The sequence below is a fragment of the Hyaena hyaena genome, unplaced genomic scaffold, assembly GCF_003009895.1.
Source record: "Hyaena hyaena isolate Hyena2069 unplaced genomic scaffold, ASM300989v1 scaffold_1826, whole genome shotgun sequence".
In the NCBI taxonomy this organism is placed as follows: Eukaryota; Metazoa; Chordata; class Mammalia; order Carnivora; family Hyaenidae; genus Hyaena; species Hyaena hyaena.
The window spans coordinates 83,147-95,249 of record NW_024082450.1 but is presented as its reverse complement, the minus strand read 5'-3'; the positions used below and the strand labels follow the sequence as shown (position 1 = coordinate 95,249).

The 12,103-nt window shown below is 51.4% G+C and overlaps 1 protein-coding gene and 1 non-coding gene across 2 annotated transcripts; one reads left to right on the top strand and one right to left on the bottom strand.

The window, feature by feature from the left end:
* Positions 1-199: 199 nt before the first annotated feature.
* On the top strand, positions 200-609 carry LOC120226727 (histone H2A type 1-E-like). The gene has a single exon (XM_039224913.1). The coding sequence runs from the start codon at positions 203-205 to the stop codon at positions 587-589; it is 387 nt and encodes a 128-aa protein (XP_039080844.1). The 5' UTR covers positions 200-202; the 3' UTR covers positions 590-609.
* Positions 610-11,118: 10,509 nt separating this feature from the next.
* TRNAV-UAC lies at positions 11,119-11,191 on the bottom strand. The gene has a single exon. It is a non-coding gene; the product is annotated as a tRNA-Val (tRNA).
* Between the last annotated feature and the right edge of the window lie 912 nt (positions 11,192-12,103).

The following is a 12,103-nucleotide window of genomic DNA, read 5'->3' as shown; positions in this document are numbered from 1 at the left end:
CATTGGTGACTATTCAAATGACATCAATAATCAGCTCTGCCCAATCACGACGCAAGGATCGCAAAGCTGCATTCTCATTGGATAAACTAAAGCCACAACCCTAACCAATGCCAAGTCTCTTTTTTCGCGCCCAATAAGGGTTATAAAAAGTGCTGGTCTCGTACCCGTTTCACTAGTTACGCTTAGAGAACCCAGTTTCGTGATGTCGGGACGCGGGAAGCAGGGCGGCAAGGCGCGCGCCAAGGCCAAGACGCGCTCGTCGCGGGCCGGGCTGCAGTTCCCGGTGGGCCGCGTGCACCGCCTGCTGCGCAAGGGCAACTACGCCGAGCGGGTCGGGGCCGGCGCGCCCGTGTACCTGGCGGCCGTGCTCGAGTACCTGACGGCCGAGATCCTGGAGCTGGCGGGCAACGCGGCGCGCGACAACAAGAAGACGCGCATCATCCCGCGCCACCTGCAGCTGGCCATCCGCAACGACGAGGAGCTCAACAAGCTGCTGGGCCGCGTCACCATCGCGCAGGGCGGCGTCCTGCCCAACATCCAGGCCGTGCTGCTGCCCAAGAAGACCGAGAGCCACCACAAGGCCAAGTGAGGAGTAAGTTTAGGGACGCTGCCAAACAAAGGCTCTTTTCAGAGCCACTTACACTACACGGAGAAAGCTGCTACACAATCTGCTCTATTCTCAGGTTTTGGTGACAATCCAGAAAACTTGATCGTGGGAGACTTAGGATCATATTGTACTAGTAATACTATATGTAGTCTGATCTACAGGAAGGACAACTTCGAGATGGGCAGGGGGCAGCGGGTTCGGGACAGGCTTGTCCAGCAATTTAATGGAGTCCAGCAAATTCCTGAACCCATTTAAATACATTATCCGTTACTAGTTTTAGGCAGCCAAAAGTATGGAATACAGTGACTATTCACGAATAAATTAGCTATTTGAGTACAGTAGAAGAGTTCTGGGAAAGGACAGCCTGATTCTTAAGTGATCTAACTAAATTTTCAGCAGGTGATGGAATTCTTAGCAGTCATTACCCTTTAGGATTTCATCCCAAAGGGAGTTAGTCTGATTCACAGATTAAAAGTTGGCAGGATTTACTGAATCCCATATTGTAAGTCCTTGCTCCTGTTTCTTCGGAACGCATGTGTTCATTTAATTCACTCTTCTAGCAGCTCAGGACCCAACAGCGGATGCAACCTAGAAAATCCGCCTTCATGGAAGTTACTCAGGGAAGAGAGACAGAACTACAGAAACATACAACAGGTTAGGTGATAAATATCTTCGGCAGAAAATAGAGCAGCTATACAGCATAATGGGGGCTCTTATTTTCAATAAAGGGTAAATAGATAACTTAAAAGGTGTTACCTGATCAGAGGCCTACACGGATCTAAAAAAGATGAGCCAGGTAGATATTAGGGGAAGGGAGGGGACTGAAAATTCAGATGCCTTAAGACAAAATGTGTGTGGCATTAATTGGGAACAGCCAGCAGGCCCAGCAAACTAGGGTATGAAAGCAGGGACTGGGTCTGCCTAATGTAGGACTTTGTAGAGTGTAAATTAATGTGGGTGAGCAATCCACAGCAATAGCCATCCTGATCTCTGAGAGAATAAATTTGATAACACAAATCAGCTATATGTCAAAATCTGTGGACTCCAACCCACTTTTTAAAAAAAGATACTAGAGGGGCGCCTGGGTGGCTTAGTCGGTTAAGCGTCCGACTTTCGCTTAGGTCATGATCTCGCGGTTCGTGGGTTCGGGCCCCGCGTCGGGCTCTGTGCTGACTGCCAGCTCAGAGCCTGGAGCCTGTTTCGGTCTGTGACTCCCTCTCTCTCTGACCCTCCCCTGCTCACACTGTCTCTCTCTCTGTCTCTCCTAGAAATAAATAAAAACATTAATAAATAAATAAATAAATAAATTTTAAAAAAGATACTAGAAAAGTAGAATTAACAGTCATGTGATTCATAAACAGCGATGGAAGAGCACAGTTTATAATTCAATATACACAGATTTTTTTGCTACTGAATGGAAGAAACTTTGTCGAAATTTCTTCTAGCCAGGCTAAGAATTAAATTGACGTGAGACAGATTACGAAGAGGACAGTAAAAGTTTGGTTATGTGCATGGGGAGGCCCATGTCAGTAATGACACTGACACTTGAACAAACTGCAAGACTGGCAGTTTTCACACAGTTTAGACAGACGACCAAAAAAAAAAAAAAAAAAAAAAGTGAAGATTTGACAGGATAAAGAAAACAGGTGTTTGGGAATCCTAATTAGTAAGGAATTCTAAGCGAAAGTTGGGCTGAGGTAGTAGATTAGTGAAAGACAGAACAAGACTTGTTACTCCAGATTTACTTTCTCTGGTGATAACTGGTCTTTTACTTCTTAGTCCTGGGAGGGGACCTTTCATACGGGAGATGTTTTCTGCTTCCAGGGGGACAGGACACTGTGATGTCCTCGCACCTGCTGTTTCCCAAGAAGCTTCAATTCAAAATAATCAATACGCCATTGAGATCCGTTTTTCTTCCTTTCTTCCTGGCTTCTCCTTTCCCTCCCATTGCCTCCCACTGGCCAAAACTACCCAGAACCCAGCTGGCAAAGGAGTCAAGAAATATAATCTATACAGTCTTCTAGCCTTCAGGATACAAGGAAAAGCACGATGTGGGGCCAGAGTGACAACAGACACACACTCATAAAGCAAAGGGTTCACCATGTATGACTTTCTCTACCTCCACGATTTCTTTTCTGCTTTGTTATTTCTTTCTCAGATACTCTAATCTCAAGGGATTGTTTACTGCTTCTAAAATACGTGATGGTTCTTCCTGCCTCGGGACCTTTGCACATAACTGTTTTCAAGGCCCAGAGTGTTTGTCTAGATGGTCCCTTTTTGCATGACCTCCTATTATCTTGTATTATTTTATTTCATTTTTCATAAAAATGCACCTCTTTGGTGAGGTATTCCTTGAATCCTAATCCACATTATGCCTTCTGACAGCCATTCACTGTTACCAGACCAGATTCTTAAACTCCTTGTCAACTACCAAACACATGTCTTATTTGTATTTGTGTTTGTGTCTGTAAACTCCACTAGCATGTAAGCTTAGAGAGGTCAGTATGGTAACTCGTGACCCACCAGAAAAAGGACACTGAGACTGAATACTTTGCAGATTGCTTCGCTGGCCCGATGCAACGTGGGGAGCAAGGTGTTAAGGAGCCACATGGGACAGAGCAGCGCCCTGGGGCCAGTCCAGGGGCCAATCTCCCCCCCCCCCGCCCCCGCCTCCACCCCAAAGGGAAATGGGAGGAAAGGGAATCTGGAGACAAATGGAGCTCCTTCCTCTGTCTAATCTGCTTTTACTTCCCATTGGCCAAACCCAGCCAGAGGCCAGGGGGCAGGGCCTGACTTCATGCAGAGGTCAGCCTCCGGCCAGTGGAGGTGAAAGGAGAGCGTTTATCTGAACTGGTCAGAGGAACTATCTGGCCCAGCGCGCCCCTTTGTTCTCCAGCACTCACTCTTATCCTTTCCCACATGAAAAATCTGTGTTTCCAACACGGGCCGTAGGAACTGGCAGCCAGCTCGCCGGAGAATTCGTTTCCCCAGAGTCCCACCTTAAACTTAACATGTTACCACACAATGCAAAGGTACGCCGGACCCTGCTTGTGATCAGGAGGCTTAAATTGGCCTTCTTCCTTCCTTCTAAAAACTCATTCCTTATCACCCTGACCTCTGTCAGCACCTTAGGCACATTCTTACCTGGGGGTAAAATGTTTGCCTTTATTCCCGTGGGATCCATGTCCTTGGTAGTCTTCTCGTTTTTTTAACGGCTCCGCCACAATGTTTTAACGCCCAGGGCTGGTGGCAAACTGCTTACGAAGCTGCTCTCAGTTCCAGTAGTATCTTGTCAGTCCCCGTTGGATGGCAGAAACCCAATTATTTCCTGGAAATTGGGATGAATCATCCCAGCAAGAAGAGGAAACTTTTCTCTGCCTATTGGTTCAGTGGCATGAAGAGACTGAAATGTGTGGAGACCCTTCTGAGCCTTTAAATTAATTGAAATTGATTAATCAATGAATTTGAAAACTGACAATGCTCCCTCGTGGAAACATTTCTCTATTGGGCAGGAAGAACTTCAGTCCCTTGGAGCTCAAGTTCACAGGGGAGGATACAAAATTCTTCTAATGGATTACTGAGTGTAATCATGAGAAGAGTCATTCTCACCTTGACCCCCTGATTCCCAGATTCATGTGTTCCGAACAGAGAGAAGATGGCTTTATGTACTGCCCCGTGTTGTAAGGCAGGGCCCTATTGGAAGAGAACAAAACCTTGAAGATCCTCATCTTTTAGTTAGTGGCATAATGAGCTTCCAAAAGGCCATTTCACAATTCTGTCAGGCCACTAGCTTCTGGGTGATGCGCGCGTGGTATGACCAGTGAATGTCTTGGGTACAAGGCCATTGCTTGCAAGTATGTGCCTGACTTAGAGGCACTGTCTGGGGTTCCCTAATGACAGGAAGGGTGTCCTGGAGGTCCATGGATGCTGGTAGGAGGTGAAGCATACAAACAAGAAAAGCAAGTTCAGGCCCCCAATAGGTGTCTACCCTGTAGGGAAAAATGACTGCTTCCTCCATGAAAGAAAGATCCAGTATAATCAACTCACTAACTTGGGGCCTGCTGAGGGAGCCCCACAAATGACCTGGTAAAGAGGCTCAGCACCACCTGCCGTTGGCAAGCAGGATGCTCAGCAGTGATGGTGGCCCAATCAGCTGGGTGTTAGTGAGCCCGAGATTTACACCTGTCGGTAGCCTCCACCCCCACCCCCCATGAACTACTTTGTACAGGGAGAATTTTGCATTTTGGCTGTTTGGCTGGCAAAAGAGGCCAACCGATGCCCGCAGACAGGTCACCATTTCCACCTGATTATTCGCAGCCTTCATAGTAGACGCCCTCTGGTAACCCCTTTGGGGTGACTCAAATACATTCGGAGGTACCACCCAGTGCTCCGACAGGATTTCCCTTATCCTGGGGCCGAATTGTAACTTACAGTGCACAGCCATCCAATTCTATTGGTGCTAGAATGCTCTGCAAAGCCAGTCAAAACAGGCCATGATTATCAATCCTCTGTTCACTGTCTTGGGAGTTTACCAGGACGTTATTAAAGGAGGTGGAAGGCGAGGTAGCCGAGCAGTGGGAACAGATACCGCATGCACTCCCGTGCTGGGCTTCTCTATAGAATTTCACTTTGAAATAAAATGCTACTGCGAGCATCCATTTGTGTAATTCAGTAGATCATAGGACACCTGCAGAATATCTGTAGACGCATATTACTCGGCGTCCCATCGTCGCGCATTCAGTAACTACAATGGCTCAGGAGGTGTCAGAGGCTACTTTTCCAAGAAAGAAGAGTTGTCATGAGAAGAAGACATGGGTGTTGCACCGCGTGTGTCACGGATAACCCGCACCGGGGGGAACGAGTTGCGTGGAGAGGGGAAGTCAGGAAAAGCTTCCCGACGACTCGAAGCTCCGCAATCTAACCCGGTGAAGAGCAGGCCGAGGGGCAGGGCAGCCCGCCAGGGGGCGGGGCGGCCCGGAGGAGCTTCCGGTCCACACCGCAGCGCGCCGTCCCGTCCGGCTCCGGCAGCCGGGTACCAGGAGGAAGAGCCCGAAGGAGCCCGGAGCCCCCGCGGGCAGCACGCGGTGCGGGCCCAGACCGCCCCCTCCGGTCTCCGGCAGGTGCACCGGGCGGCACCCGGCCGCGCTTTCCGCGGACCCCGGACCCGCGGGGTGTAGTGGTTAGTACTCTGCGTTGTGGCCGCAGCAACCTCGGTTCGAATCCGAGTCGCGGCAGGAGCGCCGGGCCCCTCCTGCAAACCCCTGCGTTTTTCACCGGGCACCCGTGTCCTCCACCGCCCGCTCGCCTCGGGCGTCCCTCCCTTTTCTCTCTTTAATGCTTTTCTCCCCAGCCCGGCCCCCAAGTCCCGTGGCCCTGGGAGCGCCGGCTGGAAGTGCCAAGAGGAAACTGAAGCGACCTAAGTACAGAGAGAAACCGTTCCCTTTTAAACAGGAGGAAATGACTGTCCAAACGCAGGGCCAGCTGACGGTGACGATGCTCCCCGGCGCGCAGAGGCCTTACGATGAATCACTCCGGCTGGGCATGGTCGCCGGTGCTGAAAACCTGTGACCTGATTTCTGGAGAAAATTGGAGGAATTCTTTTTTTTTTTTTTTTTGTGGGGGGCATATGGCTGGGAAGAATAACCGCTACCTCTAGCCTCTTCTGTTTCCAGAGACTCAGAAAGGGGCAGGTGGACAGGCCGGCGGGTGTGGGGGAGCTGAGCTGATGTGGGAGGCAGCTGGAAGGAGACCCCCCCAAGAACTACCAGAAGCTCGACACCCACAAGTGGCATCTCCTCTCTCCTGGGCCTTGTGGATTTTGAATGCTCAAAAAAATACTCTTTTCTATTTTGTTATATTTTTTAGCAGCTTCTAGCAATTTCAGCCTGAAGATCTTGCATTTCCAAAGCTTTCTCTTTCTAAGGCTTCACGGCCCCCATTCCTTCCCCAACTGTCTAAGTGGCATCGGTTCTGACACTCACACCCACAAAGCTTCAGAGACGTTGTGACTGAGCTGAAGTGTCTTGTGCTGCCGGTGACGCCCCACAGGTGCCCCAGGGGCTTGACGGCACTCATACCAGTCACCAGGGTCACCTGTACCACATCCACTCAGTTTTTTCTTTTATATGTGTAGCTTCCACTTAGTTTTACATGGGCAAGGACAGGGGTCAAGTGCGTATTTTACCTGGGCGAGGACGGGGGTCAAGTGCGTACTTTACATGGGTGACGATGGAGGTCAAGTGCATATTGACCCAGAAGGACCAGCTCCTGCCAATAGTTTTGCCACCCGTGAATGAGGAGACTCTGATTTAGAACAGAGACAAACACCTTGATCTGGAAGTTCTCCAGAACACATTTTCTTCAGCTCCTAGTGGCAGGGGTCATGGGCCGTGGCCCAGCGGCTACCTCCTAGTAGGAGGGCCCGTGTCCTCAGCCTGGCCCCGAACTCTCTTGTAGTGCCAGGCGGTGAGGGGAGAAGACCTACACTCTGTGACTGGCTCAAAAGGCCCAGAGCTCGCTCGGCTCATACCACCCTTTACCTGGTCCCAAGCGCGTGTTTATATTAGATGAATCAGCGCGTGTTTATATTAGATGTATCAGGTCCTCTGTATCAGGTCCTCTGGCTCATGGCTCTATTGTGTTACTCTGAATTCACATCAGTAGCAAATCTGGTCTAAACTGGGGGGAGTTAGGTGATGAAAACCTTACACTGTCCAGGGGTCCTTTGATGACCGCGGGGGTATCGGTCTGGGGGCCTCCTCCACAACATGCCAGCGGCGTCTACAGGGGCAAAACTCCCCTCCGTGAGGACACTCGCGATCCGGTTTTTAAATTTCTCTGTGCCTCATCGTCCTCATCTCTCAACGGCCGCGAATGAGAATTACCACTTCCTACGGCTGTTCTAAAGATTTAAGGGCATGATAGGCATGGTGGCACTAGCTCAGTGAGGTACGGACCCCAAACACGATCAAATAAGCCATCGTTGTCATTGGTAAATAAATAAACCGGGCCGCTGCTTACACGGAGGAAGGACTTTGCGCGGTGCTAAGGTGCAGACGCTGGTGCCAAGCTCAGCATCTTTTTAAGGTGACTGCGTGTTGTGCTATGTGACGGTGAGAAGCTAATTCCAGCCACGGCAGGAAAGGCTCTTTGTCCGTCCTCAGGATTAAGGTTTTTTTAGGTCAAGATTTCCAGTAGGCTGCTTGTAAAGCTGATCATGGCCAAAATGTTTGCTGAAACAGGTTCTAAGTTTGGGGAAAGCACGCGGGGAGGTCACGGGGAAGGCAGAGCAGAGGAGGAAGGACCACAAGCCGAGGAATCAGGAAAAGGCAAGGTTTACAGGCAAGAAGCTTTGTTCTGAGAGGAGCAGGTTCCAGAGGGGGCCGCCGGGCAGGGGCCTGGAGCAGTCGCTGCTCTCACGCGGGCAGCAGGCCACCCTAGTGCCCCCTTCGTGCCAACGCGGCTGCTCAGACTTGGGGAAGCTCTTCAGCAGGAGAAGCGAAGGGCTTCTCCAGGGCCTCGGGCAGGCGTAGGTAGACTCAGTGAGAGCGGCAGGCAGGGCAGAGCCAGGCCTCGCAAAGAACCTGGGCAAGAAAGCTGCCACCCACACGGGCCCTGGCCTGGGGACCAGCGAGGGAGTGAGTGGAGGCTCCCGGCTGCGGCCAGGATAAGCCAGAGGCCGCCCTCTACTTGGTTACGGAACAAGACCTCCCCAGGCCTTGCTCTTGCGGCCTGGCCTCGGGCCTTCAGTCTTTCCTCTAAGTGTGAGGCCCAGGGCAGGACAGACGGCTGCGGACAGACGCTGGAAGGGGAGAGGGTCGGCAGTGAGCCCTAAGCTGAGCAGAACAGGTCAGAGCAGCCTCCACGGCGAGAAAGATGTCGGCCTGCGTGGCATCCGCCTCACAGCCCTTGGCCGAGCCTGCCTAGGACAGAACTGTCAGCAATTCTCCAGCCGCAGCTAACATGTCCGAAATCTTCGCTTTTCGTGTTTCAGCCTGTGATCCGCCTATAATTAACTTCGATGTATATTTTAAAGTGTGGATTTTTTCCCCTAATACATATAATTGAGTCAGCGAGACTTCACGAATAGTGGACATCGCCCTTCTGACCTGCCCTCCGCCCATGTCAGATATGGTTTCAGTGTTTGCCTCGATACCGTCATCCATTCTGTTTCATTGGCTTATGTCTAGATCTCTGCAAGAATACCACGCATATTAACTGCTCTCCTTTACGTCTGATATGTGCAAGAGAAAGCCATTCTACCACCTCCATCTTCTTTTCGAAAATGATTTCGCTTGCACGCATGCCTGGGTGATTCAGTCGGTTGAACGACTGAGCAACCGGCTCTCGGTTTCCGCTCAGATCTTCCAGCTGGTGAGATGGAGCCCCGCGACCGGCTCTGTGCTGGCCGTGCAGAGCCTGCTTGGGATGCTCGCTTTCCCCCTCTCTCTTCCCCTCCCCGATCTCTCTCAAAATAAATAAATAAGCATTTTAAAAAATGATTTAGCTTGCCAAATCTCTCTAGTTCTTCCGAGTATTAGAGTCTGTTGGAGTTCTGACTGAACTCTCATTTAATACACAATTTTCAAGAGACTTTGCATTTTTCTTTTATAAAGCTTTTGCTCCTCTTAATACAGCGTTTCTCTGCATTTACCTAAGTAAATCTTTCCATAATATTTTATGACTCTTCCTGTGTAAACATTATACATAATTTGTCAGATTCCTTCTTAGGTACAGTTTTTCAGGCATTATTTTCTGTATGTGTCTAAATTAAAATTATGAACACATCCAGCAAGTGTGCTAACCTCAGCTACTGATTTTAAACATTTTTCGATTCTCTGTTTTCTCTATGGATATCATATCATTGGCAACTAATGATTCCTTATTGATTTTTTTTCAATCCTCATATATTCCTTTCCAGTTTTAAATCATCCTAACAGACCAAGATTGCTCCCTAACAGACAATGGAATGAGTGACCTTAATTTTATCTGCATAGGTCTTATTTCAACCCTAAGTTCATCCACTAGTTATTGAAATCGCTTGTGAGAGCGTCTCTCCACATGCAGGTTTCTCTCAGCTTTGGGCCGCCTTGAAGAATTCCTCCCCAGACCTTCCTGAACTCTCGCAATCTCACCCCTCTCTTGCCTTATGTTTGCATCTCGTACTTTCTCTGTCCCCAGTCTCCCTATTTCTTAACTTACATTTTCATTTTTACATAGACCCTGAGGAAGACAGTACTAAAGATATATTTCACAGGGCAAAGTACATTTGAAAACGTCTCTCACACTCATACTTGATGGACGCTTGGCTTTTAGTGGAATCCGGGTTGGACTTGGTCTTCTCTAACACCGGAAGCCATCGCTTCAGCGTCTTCTAGCTTCTGGCCTCGATCTTGCAAAGTCAGCTTTTCTGTCAACGGATTCACTTTGTGACTTGTTTTCTTTCCCCGTCTCGAGAGTATTTTACGCTCTTTTGTTTCCTCAATAGTCAAGCATCAGAATATTTTTACCCTTTTTACTGAATATCCAGTGATCCCTGACCACCTAGAATTTTTTGCTAGAGGGCTGTGGTATGTACCTGATTTTTTGAGGTCTGTGTTTTTGCATTCTCCCCGTTATTTCTAGAAGTAATATTATTTATATTTTGAACATATTAGTCTTTTCCTCTACCATACTTTTTTTTTTTCCCGTCTGTCCTTCAGCACTCTGTTTTTGCTTCATCGTCCAGGACGCTAGCACACTTTATGATCTGCTTACTGAAGTTTTCATGTCTGCTGATATGTGTCCCTTTTACAGAAGCCCCTTTCCCTGCGTCGATGTGCCTGTTTCCGCGTCCACTGCGGCCTCCCACCTCTCCGGGCGTATCCGGTTTATTCGCAGCATGGGTCTGTCGTAGCCTTGATCCCTCAAGCGGCCCCCTCCCCCACCCCGTCTTTTATTACCCTTCTGTACTATAGTGTTCAAACACGTAGCAATGCTGACTGTCCTATTCCCAGTCAGGAGCAGGGCACTGGCCGAGGCAGTAGCAGCTCCGGGAGGCCCGCTGAAGTCGGTGTCCCTCGTTTGCAGCGCAGAACCGCGCCTCCTGCCGCGACCGGCGCTCGCGGCCGAGAGGAGGGTCGTTCCGGTCCGGAGGCCCAGGCTGCGCACTGCTGACCTCAAGTCCTCGCCCGGGTCTGCGGGGTTGGGAGTCCCTGCACATCGGGCGCTCGGTGTCTTGAGGAGAAACCTCGGGCTTCCCGGACGCCGGTTCCTTTCTGCCTCTGACGGCGGCTGGACGTGGCAGCGAGACACCTTTTCGGAGACCACCTGACGCTGCTCCACCCGCCTCCCGCTAAGCGCTGTATGAAGGTGAATCTCCCAAGCCGCCCGCAGGTCTGGTTCTCCACCAGCGCTCTCAAAGCCGAAACAAAACAAAACAAAAAAAAAAAAGGGCGCTAAAAATAAAGCCAAAAAAGCAAGCCCGCTCTGTTTGCCTTCGGGCAGGCGCGCAAAAGAAGCACCGCCCGAAGTGGTTCCACTGGGGATCGAACCCAGGACCTTCTGCGTGTAAAGCAGACGTGATAACCACTACACTATGGAACCACACGCCGGCGGAGGCCTGCCTGTCCCTCTATACGAAAGGCGCTGCGCAAGCACGTCGAAGGCCGCTGCGCGCGTCCTCGCGGCGGGAGCGGGCGGGCGGCCCTGCGCCTGGGCCGCGGCCACGCGCCGCGCTCCGGGCGTCGGCTCCAGCCAGGTCATCGGCGAACCCGCGAGAAAAACCCACGGGAAACAGCCGCGGGCTGGCCGCCCCCCGGGGCGCCTCTGGGCTCCTCCGGGCCCCGCCGCGCGTGCGGGGAGGCGCTGTGCCCCGCAGCCCCGCGCGGGCCGGTGCAGGCGGCGCCCGGAGCCTCCGCAGACGCCGGGGCGCAGCGGCCGCACCTGCGTCCCCTGGACCGACGGACGGGGCTCGCGGCGCGGCCCTCACCGGCCGTGACCTGCCGCTGGCTCAGGGCAGCGGGGACTGCTCGCCAGCTCGGGGTTGTGCGTCACGACGGGAGACAAAGGTTCTCAGTTACGGGGTTCAGAGCAGCCCCCCCAAATATGCATCGCTGGCATATTGATTATTCTGAGTTAAAGGTGCTGACGGGCGAACTCTCGCTTTCCTTTTTCTTCCTGAGAGCAGGACCCAAGTCCCCCTGCGGGAGGCCCCACCCTGTCCCGGGAGGGCCGACGCCTCCTTACCCCCGGAGAGGGGGGCTTCCAGGCCCGGAGAACCTGTGCCAAATCTGGCTGAAGGGACCCTGGTCTTCGTGCTCGCTTGTCCCCCGCTAACTGCCCTTGGTCCTGCCCCGCTGTCCCGTTTGTGCAACCGGGCCGGGGGCACGGGCTCCGAGTGCTTTTCTGAGTCTTCGTGTGAGCCGCCCCCCCCCCATCCATGTAAAAATTGCTTCATGAAACTTGTGTGTTTTTCTGTTACTCTGTCTTCTATCAGTTTAATATGTAGGCCCAGCC

Excerpts from the sequence above, each read along its gene's own strand:
- LOC120226727 (XM_039224913.1), top strand. The coding sequence starts at position 203 with ATGTCGGGACGCGGGAAGCAGGGCGGCAAGGCGCGCGCCAAGGCCAAG.